We start from the raw sequence: 19,530 nt of genomic DNA, 5'->3' as shown, positions 1-19,530 counted from the left end.
TGTATGAGTTTATTTTTTCTGCTGAGTACAAAAGAAGATATTTTGAAGACTGTTTGTAACAAAGCAGATAGAGCAACCATAGTATTTTTTTCCCTGGTAGTCAATGGTTGCTCTATCTGCTTGGTTACAAACATTCTTCACTCTATCTTCTTTTGTGTTCAGCAGAACAATAAGACTCATACAGATTTGGAACAACGTGAAGGTGAGTAAATTATGACAGAATTTTCATTTTTGGGTGAACTATCCCTTTAATGTGAAAAATGCGATTTCAGATGCACTATAAATCCACATTATCTCTAATATCGCATTGGAGCGTTATATGAGGCTAAGCGTGTCTATCAATCATCATGCTCAGGAACTCACAAGAGATGTCCCACATTGAGACAAAAAGTTTTAAAAATTGGTTACCTAATTAAACTGAACAAGTGGGATTTTTTTTTTTTTCGAGTGTATGGTAATCAAAAGTCAACACATACTTACGGTCTTCACGCCCTCTTGACCATTGGGACCAAATACAGGAAATACGTTGTGTAAGTATAGTAGACAAGTGATCAGCAAGTGTGGGTATTGGGACAGGACGAATTTTTATTTTTGGATGACCTGTCCCTTTAAGTCAAACAACAGACAAATAGAAGACTGCGACGTCACGCTTGCGCAGTCGTGATTCTTCCTTTCGACGAAATTTCCAACTATGGCGCCTGTTGTAAGTTCGATCGTACGGACCTTTTGAATAAGATAACAGATGTTCCCATTCATTTTCATGTACACAAATCATTCGAAATGGCTTATTAAAATCAGTCGCTCTCATAAAATGACTTGAGTAATATCCCAACACGTAAGAGTAGACAATTGTTATGTTATTGAATGAACCCCGTGAAGTCACATTCACAGGGAATAGTTATGTTATTCTGATGATAATGACATGTCTGTCATAGATACAAGACTGAAAGTGCACATTTTGTGAATTTAATTGCAGAGGAAGCAGCAGAGCTCTAAAGGTGGAAAGAAGAAGAAGCAGGTCCTGAAGTTCACGCTGGACTGCACGCATCCCGTTGAAGATGGCATCATGGATGCTGCCAACTTTGTGAGTAGATCAAGTCCTTATTGTATACCGTCATTATTATTCTGGAGATGTCAGATTATCACAATTGTCTGAGTTTGTCTTTTGTTTGCATGTGTGGTTACAGGAGCAGTTCCTACAGGAGCGCATCAAAGTCAACGGTAAAGCAGGAAACCTGGGAGGTGGAGTTGTCACCATTGAAAGAAGCAAGAGCAAAATCACAGTTTCTTCCGAGGTGCCGTTCTCCAAAAGGTGCGTCTGTTTTGCCAATTATTTTATTTTTAGCTGCTACTTGCATTATTATATTCCAGTGTTTTATCTACTTGGCAGGTACCTGAAATATCTCACAAAGAAATACCTGAAGAAGAACAATCTCAGAGACTGGTTGCGTGTTGTGGCTAACACTAAAGAAAGCTATGAACTTCGCTACTTCCAGATCAACCAAGATGAGGAAGAAGAGGATGAGGAGGATTAAATTCTTGCTGTTTTTGTACATTTAAATAAATTCATTTACAACTACATTGAGCCTTTCAGATACACTTCCTTAAAATTGGTGTTTTGATGCTAGATGGACACTTCTCTAGTTATCCACCTCAAATACTTTTCTCCCTGCTTTCACACACATTGCTCAAGCGAGTCCCTGACTAAAATGCATGTTTGAGCTGTTTTAACTGAAAACAACTTGGCAAATGGCACTGCCAACTTTTATAAAAGCTACTTAAATGTTCTAATTTAACCAAGACCTAATCTAAACCCTGGCTGTCTGTGAAACTGGGTCTTATAGTTACAATGACACTTGGATGTTAAGATGTGGACATTGCACTCAAAAGTGAACAGGTTTAAATGAACGAAATTATTTGGAAAAGGTCCCGTATGTGTCACCAGAAAGAAGTATGTAGTTTCACTGGAAGGTCCAGTTATAACACTTTGGTTAAACGTTACGAGGTAATTAAAACAATATTCCATAAAAGATCAGATCCATGGGTAAAAAATAAAATACTGTGTAACAATATATACCAACTTACATGAACCTTTATTTAATATTAAGAAAAAAAAACAACATCTTAGAAATCAAAATAGGAGTTCCAGTTTCTGGACATATACTGCTTAAATGAACGCATTTCTTGCAAGTACACAATTTAAAACTTGTTTTCATAGAACAAAACACAAGCTTGTTGCTCGCCCAAACTAGATTGACTCTTGTATGGACTTGCATACAGATTATGAAAGGTAACAATGTGATCACAGTTTAAGCCCAGGTGAACACAAAGAAATGGCACAGTATTTAACATATTGCATGACAAAAAAATGCTCTGTAAAGACATTGTGGTCCCTGATGATGGGACAATCTACTCTTCTCAACATCAAGTCAATTATTTCCAAAACATGCTAACATCACGACACGAGAACAGCATTTGTGTGTTACATCACTAGCAAGGGCATGGACATTTATGACTTGCATTTCTAGAAAGAATAAATTAATTTAATTATCTCACAGCTGATGTCTCATTTGCATTGCAGGAGTTGAAAATACTTCCCTGATCAGATTAACAGGACAGGAGTATGCATCTTAAAAATGGAGAAAAAAATTCTTACCGATTAGCTACATGAGGAAAATGATGTTCTTATGTATGGTGATGAAAACATGGAGCTGGAAGTAATGCAAGTGATGTTAAAAGGTGAAGTGCCCCATAACACTTGAGTTGTCATAGGACTAACTGAACTTCTTCAGCCTGAATCATCTCACTTAAAAAGGCACAAGAATGGAATGAGTTTGTCTTTGTTAACATTAGTCCATTGATAGTCTGCATTAGAATGATTTAGCACCAGTTTCTGGAAGAGAGCAGACGTGGATCTCACAGTCATTATGGAAAAATAAACAAAACAATATGTGATAAACTTCCTTTAGGAATGTATAAGTAAAGGGCATGGATCCAGTAGAATCAAGAGTGCTCTGAGCAGTTGCTGGTTTTTAATCACAAAATTAAAACCGGCGTGTGACGCCACAATTATCATTCTGAAACGACCAAGCCTACACAGATCAGTTAATGCAACTTCTCCAATACTTTAATCCGACATGTGGCTTGCCTTTCAAAAATGTAATTTGATGTCCAAAAATCAAAGAAAAATATTCAATCCCATCCCAACCAAATTGTAATTACGCAGGTGACCTAGTGAGCAGAGGCATTCCATTAAAAAAAAGCCCCTGGAGAAAATGAGAATGGTGTCCGATCAGAGTGTTCGCGGGTTGTATTCGGGCAGCTTCTTGAGCTTTTCCTTCTCCTGCTCTGTGTCTTGTCGAGCAATAACCAGGGAGTGCGAATATCCCATCACCACCTGAAATGACAGTTTTCAGTTGCATACCTTTATATAACAGAACATAATTCTGGGAGGATACGAGTCACGTTTTTGGCAGCAGAATTTACCTGTTCTGAATACACTCCATCCAGAGTTTTGACCTCTTGAGCAGTGGTGGAAGACTTGGGTTTGTTGTCACCATAGCCCTAAAAATGCACAATTTAAATATGAGAAATTTGCCCACATATACACTACCATTCAAAAGTTTGGGGTTGGTAAGATTTCTTAAAAGTTTGTGAAAGTAGTCTCTTATGCTCACCAAGGCTGCATGTATTTGATCAAAACTACTGTAAAACAGTATTATATTGTGAAATATATATTTTTTTGTAATTTCTGTTTTTAGACATTTAAAAATATCTAATAATCTATTCTTGTATGATTTTTTGCAGCCATTACTCCAGTCTTCAGTGTCTAATATGCTGATTTGATGACATGTATTTACAGTCACTTTTGATCAATTTAATGCATCCTTGAAGAATAAAAGTATTAATTTAAAATACTCAATATAATTTTAGTGACCCTAAACTTGTGTAGTTTTTTTAAACAAGACAGAGAAACGTACCAGCTCTCCAAATGTGGGGGATGGTCCCCAGCTAATGGTGCTATCATCTGCTGCAATGATAATACTGCTTTTCCTGAGAGGAGTTATAGACAACATCTAATCAACATTCTGCAAACATTCAAAATGTTTTATAAACACATTTTCAGAGTCTGCTACCTTTACCTACCCACAGGCCAGACTGCGAATCTTCCATCCGCACAGATCCTGCACAGCTTTGGGGTACATGGTGGACTCGCGGGACGTATTTGTCACTCCCCAGAAAAAAAGACCACCTGAGGAAAGAGAAACATTAACCACGAAACATTATGGGTATTCAATTGGGTCTTTTTCCAAGGGAGGAATTGCATGCTTACCCATTTCATTCACAGCAAAGGAACACTGGTAGCCACAGTATATTTGACCTGCTCCACGGCCTGGGAAGTCAAAGAGCTTGACTAATCGTGGGACCATTTCGTCTTTCTGTTCGGCATGGCCTAGTCGTCCATATCCCCCAAATCCCCATGAGAAAACACGCTTTTGGGAATCCAAAACCAGCTGTGTGAAAGCAACAATGTAATTCAGTCTGACTTCCACCACAATCCACAAACTTGCTACTCCAGGGTATCTGCAGGTTTCACCAAGTCAAATTTAAGACCTTTTTAAGACCACTATGAATTAAATTCAAGACATACACATTTGATATATTTATTTATTCATATCAAAATGATTTGTGGTGACATTTTGTAAATTTTGAAATTGTGTGGTGGTCATTTCCAGAAATGTGCATGTTTTTTTTTTTCATAGTTAGGATGCCACATTTACTATATTATTATGTTAGATGCACAATAGTCACACATGGTAATTACACAAACAAAATGCATGAATCTTCTTTGGTATAACAAAAAAAGGCTGGTCCAGTGGTGTGCTATTTAGCTTTATTGACATGATCGCTTAGGGCGGGAAATATGACCAAAATCTTACAAGTAAACCACAGCAATAAGCAATTGCTTAATACAAGTAAAAAGTTCAAGAAATTAAGTAAACGGCAAACGCGTGCACAGAATCCGCAGCCAGTCTGACATCGGTCTGTGTGTCAGTACCGAATTGAGTTTGTGGTTTACATCGCTTTTATTAACTCTTTTTTAGTGCTATCAGGCATATCATACTTTTATTTGGTCATTATGTGAGATGGCAGGTAAGAAAGATTCGCCTTTGCTTTCACAATCGCGGAACTGGAAGAACTTGAGAACTATTAGCTGAAGAATAAAATCAGTTTTATGTGTCTGTGGTACAATCCGAAAGAGACTCGTGCCAGTAACACGAAAGCTGATTGGCTGCAATATAAAAGATGCATGTTGGTCTCATTTGGAGTTGTAATACAGCGAACTATTGGTGTACTAGCGAAAGAAAGAACTACAACAACCCAGAATAACACACACAGCATTCCAATGAGCAATAGAGGTAGCGTTACATGGACATAGAAAAATTAAGACACGTGTAAAATTATTTTTTAACTCAATACTTCAGTGAATTTAAAAGAACATTCCACTTTTTTTGAAAATAGGGCTCATTTTCCAACCCTAGAGTTAAACAGATGAGTTTTACCGTTTTCAAATCCATTCAGCCGATCTCCGGGTCTGGCGGTAGCACATTTAGCATATCTTAGCATAGATCAATGAATCTGATTAGACCATTAGAATCTCACTCAAAACATGACCATAGAGTTTTGATATTTTTCCTATTTAAAACTTGACTCTTCTTCAGTTACATCTTGCACTAAGACAGACGGAAAATGAAATGTGATTTTCTAGACCAGGGGTCTCCAAACTCGTTCCTGGAGGGCCGCTGTCCTGCAGAGTTTAGCTCCAACCCCAATTAAACACACCTGAAACAGCTAATCAGTGTCTTACTAGGGCCTAGCAAAATACTGATTAGCTGGTTCAGGTGTGTTTATTTGGGGTTGGAGCTAAACTCTACAGAACAGTGGCCCTCCAGGACCGAGTTTGGAGACCCCTGTTCTAGACCAATATATCTAGGAACTATACTCTCATTCCTGTGTAATAATCAAGGAACTTTGAGTCGTCCCAATGATATTGCGCATCACCTGACGTGACAACCTGCTTACACAGGGAGCGTGCTGGGGACTATTTTCTGGCGCTCTAATATCGTTGCGCCGCTGCACCCATGGTACGGCTCAAAGTTCCTTGATTATTACGCAGGGATGAGAGTATAGTTCCTAGCCACATCGGTCTAGTAAATCGCAACTCTTTATTTTCCGTCAGTCTTAGTACACGATGTAACTACAGAAGTTTTAAATAGGAAAAATATTGAAAGTCTTTGGTCATGTTTTGAGTGAGATGCTAACGGTCTAATCAGATTCAATGATCTATGCTAAGCTATGCTAAAAGTGCTACTGCCAGACCCGGAGATCGGCTGAATGGATTAGAACACGGTAAAACTCAACTGTTTAACTCTAGGGGAGTTGGAAAATGAGCCTATTTTCAAAAAAAGTGGAGTGTTCCTTTAAGGCCTAAAATTTTGATTTTGAAATGTAAAACTTTAAGACCCCGCGGGTACCCTGTACTCACCGTGTGATTGCCACCACATGCTACATCCCGAGCCACGACGTTGGGCACAGGAAGCACTTGGCCATCCTTGGTCTTCTCAATGAAAATGGCCACCCGTCTAGGGATCAGCTCGCAGTCAAACTCGATGCGCTGAGCACGAGCGATGAACTTCCCATCTGAGTTATGCCCTTTTAGATCCAGAACACAAAGAATAAATCAAACAGATGCATTTGGTAACCGTTTTTCCGTTCAGTAAGCACCATCGGACAACAGTGTTGCATACCAAGTTGGCCGTATTCAGGGCAACCGAAAGAATAAAGGTTCCCCTTGCAGTCCACAATCATACTGAACTCTGCACCACAGGCCACTTTGACTATTGGCTGCCCGTTGTACTGGATCTGTAGGTTAAACAATGCATACTTTTTATAGCGCATTCAAAACACAATGAACATGTTCCAGTGAAGCCCCATTAAGTACATTAAACCAAGGGAGAGTCTTACTGTAGCAGGGCTGAGCACAGCATCTGTCTGATTGCCCTGACCTAGCTGACCCAGTTTGTTTTCTCCAAAGGTGTAGACGGTACCGTTTTCTGTGAGACGAAGCATAAGCACACCACATTGGAGTTACATTATCATTATAACAACGCAACAAATTATAATTACCGCAATTATATGACAAACACTTTGCACTTAGCAAACGGTTGCCTACCTGTTAAAGCCATGGTGTGGTTTCTACCACAAGCAGCAGCTACAATCACTTCCTCCCCCAGGCCCTCAACTAGTTTTGGAGCCTCCAATCGTTTAGTATCTCCATGACCCAACTGCCCTTTTTCATTACGACCTGAGAGGGAACAGCAGCAGAAATTAAGAACAGGATTTCTGCATATTTTGATGCATGAATTTCTTTTGTTTTTCAGTTGTTTGCGGGTACAATACAGACTGCTGGATCTTTATTACACTGTGTCCACACCGCGACAGTTCGCCATTAGTGACCAATTGTTAATATGGAAAAATATATACACCATTTAAAGGTTTGGGGTCAGAAAAAGGTCAGTGAATGCTACTAAAGATTTAAATTGTAAATAAATACTCCTCAAAATGTGATAAGTTTAAAGAGCCGGAGTAAGAATCCTGAATAAAACTGGAAACACTTACCCCAGCTCCATAGTTTGCCCTCTGTGGTGATGATGAGACTGTGGGCAGCACAGGGACCAGACACCACACAGCTAACCTGGACATCGTTGAGACATCCATAGCGGTGGGGACCCCACAGATTCTGCCCAAGGTTCCTATAAGCAGCTGGAAACACACATACGCATGAATACTCTCTAACAAAGGTGAAAACTCTATAAATGATTGCAACCCACACACTTCCTCTTTCTTATTTTAAGTCGCAAGTCAATTTCTGCACCTGGCTGATTTATCTCAGGTTTTCTGTGCGAGACGTTTGCAGTGTATCTCAAATTTCACGGTACGGTTGCCGAGCGGGTTTGCTCCCTAGTCAACCGAACCAAACTTTGGGGGTCAAATGCGCCCGGGCACGGTTTAGATCGCCTAGTTTGAGTACACCCTTAAGGCCCATTTATACTTCTGCGTCGAGTGTACGCCGTAGGCTACGCGCGTAGCCGACGCCGTCGTGAGCATTTATACTTCTGCGCTGTTGTCTGCGTCAATGTGCAATTCCACATGCAGACACTAGAAGGCAGTGTCCTCGGGCATGTTGGTGTAATCAAGAAAACAGCCGAAGAAGAAGCAGCTTGATGTGTAGAATCTGTACATTCATGTCGGAATATCAGCAGCAGTGAGAGAGCGGCTTTTCTTGCAGCTTGAGTTGTTGTATCTAATACAAATTAAGCATCTCTAGTTGATTAGTAAAGTTAAATAAGGCGATCTGGCGCTGGAATGCATTTGTGAAACCATGCGGAGCTGGTGGCCGCTGTTTTCAGCAGCGGTGGCTCAGCAAGCGATTGTTGTTGCGGAGACTTCATTCACGAAATATACCCTAATGTGTCCCTGTTCTTGATATACAATTACTGATTAACATCTTTGGTTTTAATGAGAAAATAAATAAACTATATTCAGCGGATCTATGTATTTATTTACTACCATAAAGAATCGCTGGACTGCAAAATAGTGTGTTATAGCAGACGTAAGGAACTATCATCCAATTTCTGGACACACACTCCTATCGCAGATTTTTTATTTATTTATTGACCTGAGGGAAGGGTTCTGGCAGACCAATCACAGCGCTTGCGGTCCGCGTAGAATTGACGCGTTGTTACATTTTTGGAGAGGTGCGCGTCAGGCTACGGCGTAGGGTACGGCGTATCCAACGCGTCTATGCGTAGGGTACGCCGTACCCTCTGCGTGCACTCGACGCAGAAGTATAAATTGGCCTTTAAAGTGTCAAGATGAGGATATAAGAATTTCTCTTCTTTAAATCTATATATACACACGCACATCAAAAAGTGTTAAACTACATCTTCAAAAGAAAACAAAAGTGCAAAATAAGTGCAAATTAAATTATGGTGTCACTATGTCCCATTAACAGATTAGCACAGATGACTCACTTGGGCGAGACTTTTCTGAAACTATATCATAACCCAGATATCTCTGGCTCATGCGTGATCATACCTTGCTGTTTTGGCACTTCTTTTCTGCCAATCAGGTCCCAGTTGGTGGCTCCAAAAACGACCAGCTGACCTTTGACTTTGGGAACCTCAAGTTTCTGCACAACAGAAAAAGCAAGAAATCCATTAACAATGCATTAATGCTGTTTTCAAAATGAGCTCTGAAGACCCCCAGAGGGTGCTTGGGTAACAGGAAAAAAAAAAAAAACGAATTTAAGTTTTCAATCAAATCTAGTCAGTGTTAGCGTATTATTTTAATTATTATGATGACGTTTTATAGATTAAAAGTGAGGGGGAAAATATCATTATCATAACGCAAAGTAAACATTCTCCAAATTATATTTTAATGACAATTTGAAAATACATTATTAAACTTGGAAAATTTGAATGAGGGGAAATAAGCCTCAATACTTAATAAATAAACAGCTGCTTTTTCAGGGTGTTCCATCACAAGATTGTCATATTTGGTGGTTCTTGGCAATAAAAAGTTTGAAAACCCTTGTACTTTATCATATGCTAGCATGTATGTGATATATATATATACACACACACAAACATACACATATGTATATACAGTAGATAGGCAATTATATGTCCTTACAATCTTCTCCTTCACATCATCAGCCACAGTGACCGGCTGCAGACCCGCTTTAGCCGCTGGTTTCCCAGGTTTCTTTGTGTTTTCTTGTTCAAAGTCATCAAACTCATCATCACTGCTAAATTCCCTGTCCTTTTTCTTTCCACCTCCTCTTTTTCTCTTCAATCCTCCGTTCCCGGACACATCTGTCTGCTTCTTGCGTGGCATAGTACAAAATCCTACAATAAAAACAAACAAAAAAGTACTGAAGAAGCGGTTTACCGTTCTGACTATAAATGGTCAGAAAGAAGAAACAAACGAGCCGAGGAAACAAAGTCAATATGATTAAAATTCCCAATTATCTCACAGCGAAAGAATCCTTAAGAAAACACACACATACACACGCACTTTGGATATTAGTAATGTCAATGCATTCTTTCTTCGTATATATGATAATATAAATATAAAGCGGTGGTCATGTGCTATGCTAACACACTAGCTGCGCTGTAACAAAAGAATCAGCAGCAACGCGTCTGTCTCACTCAGTCTCCATTTGTTTCTTTGTTATGTTTTAATACGCAGCCGCCGGTTAGCCAACTAGCACCGCTCTGTTTCAACCAGACCAGTAACCAAACTATTTCCCTACCCCCTGCCCCCGTCCCGTGAAAAGTCAAAATGATCAACTTATGCCCCACGGAGAGCGCATTTGAAAAAACATAACGTTTACAGATGTTTATGATGCAGTCGTAGCCGTGTTAGCATGCTATACTGCATTTGCATCCGAAGCCGCAATCATAAACATCGAAAATATCATAACTCACCTGAGTAAAACTTTCCCCCCTCTACTTTAAATACAAATATAGAAGTCAACGGAATATAGCCGTGTCAAGTTAAGTGGCTGCGGCTGGATCTGTTGTGCTGGAAGATGCGATTATTATATAAGTAGATTTCCTGATTCAGATGCTCTACTTATGTCTGTCCGTCTTCCTCGTTTTTTTGATTGATTCGGAACAAAAGACTCGCAGCCTCGCAATCAAACCACGTGGGTACAGCGCACACTGAGGGCTTTATATCGCACACATCTGTGTGGAGAATCGCTGGATTTACACTATAACATCTCAAAGATTTGTACATTTAACATCGTTTTAGTCATTCGTAGAACTACAGAAAAAAAAGTTTCACTTACTTTAAAAATGTAAGTTTACCTGTGTTACTTGGAATGAAAGCGTTGAGCTTAGGTGGTATTTTTTCTCTGTATTTCACTACCTTAATTTAGGTTCAGGTGTACAATTAAAACACTCATTTAACTTTCATGGCAGTGAGCGTGTAGTCCACAAAACAAAAACACGAGGATGTGATGCAGCGCTAACCGAACTACAAATGTTAGTCCGTTGACGACACTGTTTAGCGCCCTCTGTTGAGTTGGATGACATACGTTTTGTAAACCTTCTCCATGGAGGACTTGAATGTCGACAAATTTCAATCGGATTGTTGATTTTATAGCCTGAAAATATGTATCTTTGCGAAATTTTCTTCAACTACAAAAAGAAAAGGGAATTCTGTTATGCATTCTGTTGTGACGGGGATTGTGCATGGTAAGTGTGCTTCGGATCATAGATTGTGTGCCCCACATAAACAAATCCCATAAATAATACGTTGCGCAATTTTAAAAGAATATCACATTTAATATAAAACTGTTTTAATGCAGTCTAAAATCGGCATACAAGGCGTTCACTGTTCTTGATCAGTGCACATTATTATATTCCCATCATGATATGAGGTTAAATAGGTTTATAACAGCACTGTTAAAAGGAAATTTAATCCCAGCATACACACGAAGCTTGTATAGTAGGTGTACTAAACTAACTGTTGATTTTAATTTGACCAAATATAGTCTATTATTGTTACTATAGTCTATTAAATGTTGCATGTTTGGAAATACAGTATGTGCATTTGAACTCACGTGAAGAAGTGATAATACAAATTTTTATTCTAATAGTCAGAGACAATGGCCACATAAATCTTTTGATGAAAGAAACCTTGAATGACATTTTAAGTCACTTAAATATAAAAATATATAAAATGTGGGATATTGTAAGCAATATTCAATACACTGCAAAAAAGGCTTTACTTAGTTAGTAATTTTGTCTTTTTTCCTGTCCAAATATCTAAAAAATATCTTAACCTACATTAAGAAGCATTTACTAGACAAGTACAAGTTTTTGTCTTGTTTTGGGATTTTTTTTTTTTTTTTTTTTAGCAGTTTTTGCTTAAAAAAAGCAAAATAATCTGCCAATAGGGTAAACAAAATAACATTGTTTTCTGTTTGAATTAAGATTATTTTTCTTACCCCATTGGTAGATTATTTTGCTTATTCTAAGCAAAAACTCACTTACTTTTGAGGTATTTTCCCCCAAAACAAGACAATAGTTTTTGCATGTCTAGTAAATGCTTCTTGTTTTAATTTTTTTTTTAATTATTAAATGTATCAAAGTTAACAAAGTTATTGGATGTTTGGACTAGAAACAAGACAAAAATACTAAGTAAGAAAAGCATTTTTTTCAGTGTAGGTCTATTCAGTAATATAATTTTGATAAATATACAGCCAGCATTACATTTTCTGTACATGAGAGGAAAAATCCCTTTACATTTATTTAACATAATCAAATGCAATTTTGTTTCTGTATATTAACGTTTTGTATCTATCTATCTATCTATCTATCTATCTATCTATCTATCTATCTATCTATCTATCTATCTATCTATCTATCTATCTATCTATCTATCTATCTATCGTTCTATCGTTCTATCTATCGTTCTATCTGTCGTTCTATCGTTCTATCTATCGTTCTATCGTTCTATCGTTCGTTGGCAGCATGATAAGGAACTCAGGATGCCTCTTCTGTCTGTTTCTACCCCCAGCAAGGAACTAGCGAAAGAAAAGCTGCTCTTCTGTGATTGGTGGCATTGCAGGCCTGATCGTCTGCTATTGGCTGGTTGTTTCTTTGAGTATTTGCATGCTGCTCTCTCCCGATGTACGGCAGGGGGAAGGAGTGAGTGCAAAGAAAGGAAAAAGGGAGGGACTGAGGGAAAAGAAAGAGGGAGAAGAGTTTTCATATTCGGAGGAGAAGCCGCGTCAGTTAATGCATTGGGACTCTCAGAACTTGTTCAAAGAAAACAATTGAAATCAGCTCTTTACAATTGCCGTGCTCTCTGATGAAGATACAGTGGTGTCATCAATTGTAGATTCACAGATGGCTGCACTGCGCAAAGATGGGAGCAGACATGACAATGGATCTGTATTGATAGCTTGTGATCAATAAGGACAATATCAGAGGGGTGACATTTAAGGGACGTAAAGCCAGGCTTGTGAGTAAGTCTTTCTTTGGAATAAGAGAAAAAAATGTAGTGCTTATGTTGTTTTACATATGGAAATATAACAATGCAACATAGCCTCACTAGGGGGGATTGAGACTGTAGACGATAATAAGATATTAATTAGCACTTGATATTATTATGATATTAATATTGATATTAATATAATTCTGGCCTCTAATGATACAAAGACAGGGACATTTAAGTAGAATAGTAAACAAAAACAATCAAACAAGCTATATTGCACCTGATGGCAATAGTGGATGACTTTTACGTTAGTATATTTGTGATATTTAAAAGTTAATCTGACATCTATATATCAGTCCAGTGCTAAAGCTAATCTGAGCAGATTTATGGTCTGTCCTTCAGCCTAACCCACCAGTGGTTTGATATAAGCTGACTCATGGGGATCAATCTGTTCCTGTTGGTCATTTTTATCCTCAAGTGTAACCTACAGTGTTTTATTGGAAAAGCTTGTCTTCCTTTACATTATCAGATCTGCTGTCTAGTGCATTGCTTAATTGTGAATTTACATAGCAACTTCAGGAAGTGGAGAAGGATATCAGTGTAAAATAGGGAGAAGTCTGTGAAAAGAGCAGGCATGGAGAGTTAATATGTGTGGCGGTCCAGATGCCTCTCTTATTGTGCCTGTGTCCAAGGTGATTGCTGTGTTATTTATATGAAAGGAGTTTCTGGGCCAATCATTGGGCTTTCAGTTCTTACTATGTGCTTTACTCTCAACCATTCAACCTTGCCGTGCTCTCTCGGAGTGAGAAAGATGCTATTTTCCTTTGTCTATTCACTGGCTTCAGCCTGGTCTTGCCCCTGCCCTTCTTTCTAGTGAATAATTCATGCACACTGACCTCCAGCTGTAGGGTTATCTGTCAGGAAACAAGATAGACAGAAACTCTTTACAAGGACTTTGTGAAGTTTGGCAGTCACTTTTATCTTAAGCAAATGACAGTGTATACAAAGACAGTATTGGTGTCCTGGGAATTAAATTCATGACCTTAGTGTTACTACCAGGATGAAAGTTGGTTAATAAATTGCTGTCTCATTTTTTTTTTTTAATAAATACTGGTACTGACACAACTAAACCTGCATGCATTTCTTTGTATCACCCTCTGGTCATTCCTCTCGGTTGAGTTGTTTTGTTCTGACACATGCTGAGAGTCTTTCCCAGTACATGTGGGAGGAGATGTTGTGCAAGGATTCAACTGGTAAGGCAAGCCTGGATCTGCCACACACTGTTAAGGAATTTTCATCTGTTCTAGTAACCTCTAATGTCCCTGAACAACATAGGAAAAACTTTAATTACAGCAAAAAATCATATTTCATATTCACTGAAATCTAGAGGTGTGATGTTAGATATTGTGTTTCACTTTCATACAAAATACCATGTGTGTTTAGGGACTTTGAATTGAGCATTTTAGATGAAATGTGTTAACACGTTTATCTTTTACAGGATTGCAGACATGACTCCATATTAACTTCATGGCATCTCCACAGTCTCTTAACCCTCCTAATAAAGGTTAGTACATGGATATCATGCTGCTTGTTGACTTCTTGAGGTATTAGATAATTAAAATATATTTAATTTATTATATAAAAACCCATACAGATCATGTTATTTTACCATTAGTTATATACTATGCAAAGTGAAAAAAGGTGTCAAAATTGTACCTTTAGGGGTACAACAGCTTGTCAGCTGGGCAGTACCACTAAAACGACATCTTTGTACCTTTTCTACTCCTTCAAGGTTAGTACCATAGAGTACAAATACATACTTTAAGGTACTACTATGAACCTTTTTGTGGTAAAAATATGTCCTTTTAGTGGTACTGCCCAGTGTCAATCTGTTGTACCCCTAAAGGTATAATTTTGACACCTTTTTTCTCTGTGTGTATAATAGCATTTATTAATATTTTAAATTAGCTTTTATATTTTGTTTTAATTTTAGTTTAAGTTTTTAGTAATGTTGTTATGGCTTTTGTTATTTTCATATTTCTATACAGCTTTAATAAATTTTTTATTTAAGTTTTAGTCATTTTTGTACTTCAAGTTAAACATTTTAGTTAGGTGCCAAAGCAATATTTCTAGGTGTTTCGTTTTATTTTTTAAATATTTTTTTATTTTATTTTATTTTTCAGTTACCGAAAGCACTTCTTAATAGTTCTTAATCGTAATGCAAGTTTCTTAAAATATCAGAGAAATTGACAGGGCAAGGTTAGTTCAGGTTGTAAAATGTCATGTGGTGCGGATATTTATGAATGATTCAAGCATGCATTCAAGATGTAAGTAAAATGTAGGCCTATTTATAATTAAATCAATGATTACACTAAATGAAACTTTTCTTAAAAATGGTGTACCAACATGAATACAAAGAGTACATTTAAGAACGTGGCACATGTGTTTTATACTAGAGACACTCTTATACATCATTAACCCACATAATATGATTCAAATTCAAATCTTCCAAGTCCAGTGGTGCTTAGTCATGATTTAGTAGTCCTGCCAAGATGTTTTAGGAGGAGCGTCATGTGACATCACACTGTTCACTGCAATCTCTGGTACAAACAAGGCCCAAACAATGGGTATCTGTGCATGACACATAAGGGCGCGCTCTTTTCAAACAAAGAGAAACCATAATGACAGTTTAAGAGCTGTTAATGACCCCTGTATGTCAGCTGGCCTAGAATAGTACGGTGTGTAAAACTCTGAAACACAGTTACCTAGTTGAGGGAATACAGCATTACCCTCTTAATCTCCAGAGGGCTTGGAAAACTGCAGCGCTCAAGGTAGCTGACCATATGCTGCAGCAGAACAATTCTTCCACCATATGCCACCTGCTCTTGACACACATCTATCCTGCAGCCATGGAGACTGCTTGCATGAGACAATCGCTTAAATTTCTAGTGTCACCCAAAATCCACCTGGCCGGGTCTAAGAGATTCTCATACTTTTGCTGGAGTGATGGGGAGGAGGACAAGAGGAACGGTAAACAATTGTTTTGTTGGTTTAGTTATTGATGAAGGGAATAGAGCAGCTGAGCGCTGCATGATTACTGACCTTTAGATCTTTTTTTTTTTTAAGATCTGTCATATGAGTAACTCATTGAGTAACTCATTCATGCTATTTTATAAGGTAGATGTGCACCAGGGAAAATTGGAGGGCACTTAAAGCAGGGAAATGTTTAACATAGAAATGTGAGCATACCAGTAGACATTTATTCTTTGTTTAATTGGTTGCTACACTGCTGCTCTGCACGACCCACTTTCATAGTAGGAGCAAGTGAAAACATTTACTGATATGAAGTACTTTCAGTTGAGTATTCTCAATAGAGACCATATGGTCACATGTGTAATCCTGCTCTTCACATGATCTGTTTTTCTCCGCAGAGTATGTAATCTCTTTTCCTGTGCTTTGGCTCCTTTGCCAAACGTAATGTTGCAACAACTGGTCAGAAAATGCCAAAAAGTGATGTAATGTTTTTTGTTGCTTAACTTGACTTTGTAGTTTACAACAAAATTTCAATCACCTAACAACACACTCACACCTTTGGTGCATGTAACAGATTGTTTTCGTCGGTATTAATTTCTCCATCTGTTCAATGTCTGTGGTATGTGTTATCACAGGGAGGGAGTTTTTGGCTTTAAGCTTGTGAGTTTTGGGTGTTTTTCTGAACAAATCTGATGACTCATATGGGTTTTGTCTTCAATGTTATGGTCAAAACTTTTTGAGCCTCTTTGACTTGATCTGGAATCATAATGGAATACAAATGTAGCTGCTTAGATACAGAGTGTGCACAGAATTATAAAGATCCAATGTTTTGTTTGTTGTCTTCATGCTTTTTATGTGAAATTGCATTATGCACAGAGTGTAACATTGAAACCATTCTGTAGCAGGCAGCTCATAGAGTTTATAGTGTGACTTTGTGTTTACACTGATAAACACAATGCTCATGAAATAAAATGGATTGTTTTCAATTCTTAAAATCCACATATCACCTAATCAATGTTTGTTATAAGGTACAAGACTTGGGCAGGCCATTCAGAACACAAACACAACTTTCAAATAACCACTCAACACCATGGCAACACTCAAACAGTCACTCAGAACACCATAGCAACACTCAAACAACCACTCAGAACACCATTAAAACACTCAAACAACCACTCATAACACCATTAAAACACTCAAACAACCACTCAGAACACCATAGCAACACTCAAACAACCACTCAGAACACCATAGCAACACCCAAACAACGACTCAGAACACCATTAAAACACTCAAACAACCACTCATAACACCATCACAACACTCAGACAACCACTCAGAAAACAATCACAACACTCAAACAACCACTCAGAACACCATAGCAACACTCAAACAACCACTCAGAACACCATAGCAACACTCAAACAACCACTCAGAACACCATAGCAACACTCAAACAACCACTCAGAACACCATAGCAACACTCAAACAACCACTCAGAACACCATAGCAACACTCAAACAACCACTCAGAACACCATCACAACACTCAGACAACCACTCAGAAAACAATCACAACACTCAAACAACCACTCAGAACACCATAGCAACACTCAAACAACCACTCAGAACACCATAGCAACACTCAAACAACCACTCAGAACACCATAGCAACACACAAACAACCACTCAGAACACCATAGCAACACTCAAACAACCACTCAGAACACCATAGCAACACCCAAACAACGACTCAGAAGACCATTAAAACACTCAAACAACCATCACCACTCACAACCACTCAGAACACACTTTCAAATAACCACTCAACACCATGGCAACACTCAAACAGTCACTCAGAACAGTTGTGATGGTGTTCTGAGTGGCTGTGTGAGTGTTCAAACAACCACTCAGAACACCATAGCAACACACAAACAACCACTCAGAACACCATAGCAACACACAAACAACCACTCAGAACACCATAGCAACACACAAACAACCACTCAGAACACCATAGCAACACACAAACAACCACTCAGAACACCATAGCAACACACAAACAACCACTCAGAACACCATTAAAACACTCAAACAACCACTCATAACACCATAGCAACACTCAAACAACCACTCAGAACACCATAGCAACACTCAAACAACCACTCAGAACACAACTTTCAAATAACCACTCAACACCATGGCAACACTCAAACAACCACTCAGAACACCATATGAACACTCAAACAACCACGCACAACACCATAACAACAATCAAACAACCACTCAGAACACCATAACAACACTCAAACAACCATTCAGCACACCATAACAACACTCAAACAACCACTCATAACACCATCACAACACTCAAACAACCACTCAGAACACAATCACAATACTCAACCAACCACTCATAACACAATCACAACACTCAAACAACCACTCAGAACACTATAGCAACACTCAAACAGTCACTCAGAACACCATAGCAACACTCAAACAGTCACTCAGAACACCATAGCAACACTCAAACAACCACTCATAACACCATAGCAACACTCAAACAACCACTCATAACACCATCGCAACACTCAAACAACCACTCATAACACCATCACAACACTCAAACAACCACTCAGAACACCATAGCAACACTCAAACAACCACTCATAACACCATCACAACACTCAAACAACCACTCGGAACACAATATCAACACACAAACAACCACTCATAACACCATCACAACACTCAAACAACCACTCAGAACACCATAGCAACACTCAAATAACCACTCAGAACACCATAGTAACACTCAAACAACCACTCGGAACACAATATCAACACTCAAACAACCACTCGGAACACCATCATGACACTCAAACAACCACCCAGAAAAACATTGCATCAAACAACCACCCAGAAAAACATTGCATCATTCAACCAACCACTCTGAACACCATCACAACACTCAAACAACTAATCACAGCAACACTCAAACAACCAATCTGAACATCACAGCAACACTCAAACAACCAATCAGAACATCATAGCAACACTCAAACAACCAATCAGAACATCATAGCAACACTCAAACAACCACTCTGAACACCATAGCAACACTCAAACAACCACTCAGAACACCATCAGAACACTCAAACAACCACTCTAAACAACATCACAACACTCAAACAACCACTCTGAACACCATCACAACACTCAAACAACTAATCACAGCAACACTCAAACAACCAATCTGAACATCACAGCAACACTGAAACAACCAATCAGAACATCATAGCAACACTCAAACAACCAATCAGAACATCATAGCAACACTCAAACAACCACTCTGAACACCATAGCAACACTCAAACAACCACTCAGAACACCATCAGAACACTCAAACAACCACTCTAAA

General features: G+C 38.4%; 3 protein-coding genes across 14 annotated transcripts in view; 2 read left to right on the top strand and 1 right to left on the bottom strand.

Annotated features, from left to right (window-relative positions):
- The first annotated feature begins 676 nt into the window (after window positions 1-676).
- LOC307117104 (large ribosomal subunit protein eL22-like) lies at window positions 677-1,580 on the top strand. Its single transcript, XM_079801816.1, has 4 exons — window positions 677-703; window positions 977-1,084; window positions 1,188-1,312; window positions 1,391-1,580. The coding sequence occupies exons 1-4, from the start codon at window positions 692-694 to the stop codon at window positions 1,533-1,535; spliced, it is 390 nt and encodes a 129-aa protein (XP_079657942.1). The 5' UTR covers window positions 677-691; the 3' UTR covers window positions 1,536-1,580.
- Window positions 1,581-2,076: 496 nt separating this feature from the next.
- rcc2 (regulator of chromosome condensation 2) lies at window positions 2,077-11,110 on the bottom strand. 4 transcript variants are annotated; one of them, XM_079801811.1, is made up of 13 exons: window positions 10,938-11,110; window positions 9,757-9,971; window positions 9,160-9,253; window positions 7,681-7,824; window positions 7,235-7,366; window positions 7,027-7,115; window positions 6,810-6,924; window positions 6,548-6,714; window positions 4,334-4,514; window positions 4,147-4,252; window positions 3,981-4,053; window positions 3,487-3,564; window positions 2,077-3,397 (listed from the first exon to the last, which is right to left on the bottom strand). In XM_079801811.1, exons 2-13 carry the CDS (start codon window positions 9,958-9,960, stop codon window positions 3,293-3,295), a joined length of 1,488 nt encoding a protein of 495 aa, XP_079657937.1. In that variant the 5' UTR covers window positions 9,961-9,971; window positions 10,938-11,110; the 3' UTR covers window positions 2,077-3,292. The 4 variants fall into 4 exon arrangements, with proteins under 4 accessions (XP_079657937.1, XP_079657938.1, XP_079657936.1 ...); XM_079801812.1 differs by having other exon boundaries at window positions 10,919-11,088; XM_079801810.1 differs by lacking the exon at window positions 10,938-11,110 and adding an exon at window positions 10,554-10,818.
- Window positions 11,111-11,141: 31 nt separating this feature from the next.
- The window catches only part of arhgef10lb (Rho guanine nucleotide exchange factor (GEF) 10-like b), a 52,004-nt gene continuing 43,615 nt past the window's right edge, over window positions 11,142-19,530 (top strand). For 3 of the 9 annotated variants that reach the window (XM_079802724.1, XM_079802722.1, XM_079802721.1), the window contains exons 1-2: window positions 12,788-13,101; window positions 14,573-14,638. In XM_079802724.1, the coding sequence (XP_079658850.1) occupies window positions 14,602-14,638 (37 nt within the window). In that variant the 5' untranslated portion in view covers window positions 12,788-13,101; window positions 14,573-14,601. Of the gene's footprint in view, window positions 11,328-12,756; window positions 13,106-14,572; window positions 14,639-19,530 lie in introns of those variants that run through there. The other 6 variants (XM_079802725.1, XM_079802719.1, XM_079802717.1 and 3 more) reach the window with 5 other exon arrangements.

Source organism: Gobio gobio (assembly GCF_949357685.1).
Source record: "Gobio gobio genome assembly, chromosome: 21".
NCBI lineage: Eukaryota > Metazoa > Chordata > Actinopteri > Cypriniformes > Gobionidae > Gobio > Gobio gobio.
This window is presented reverse-complemented; position numbering and strand designations above follow the sequence as displayed.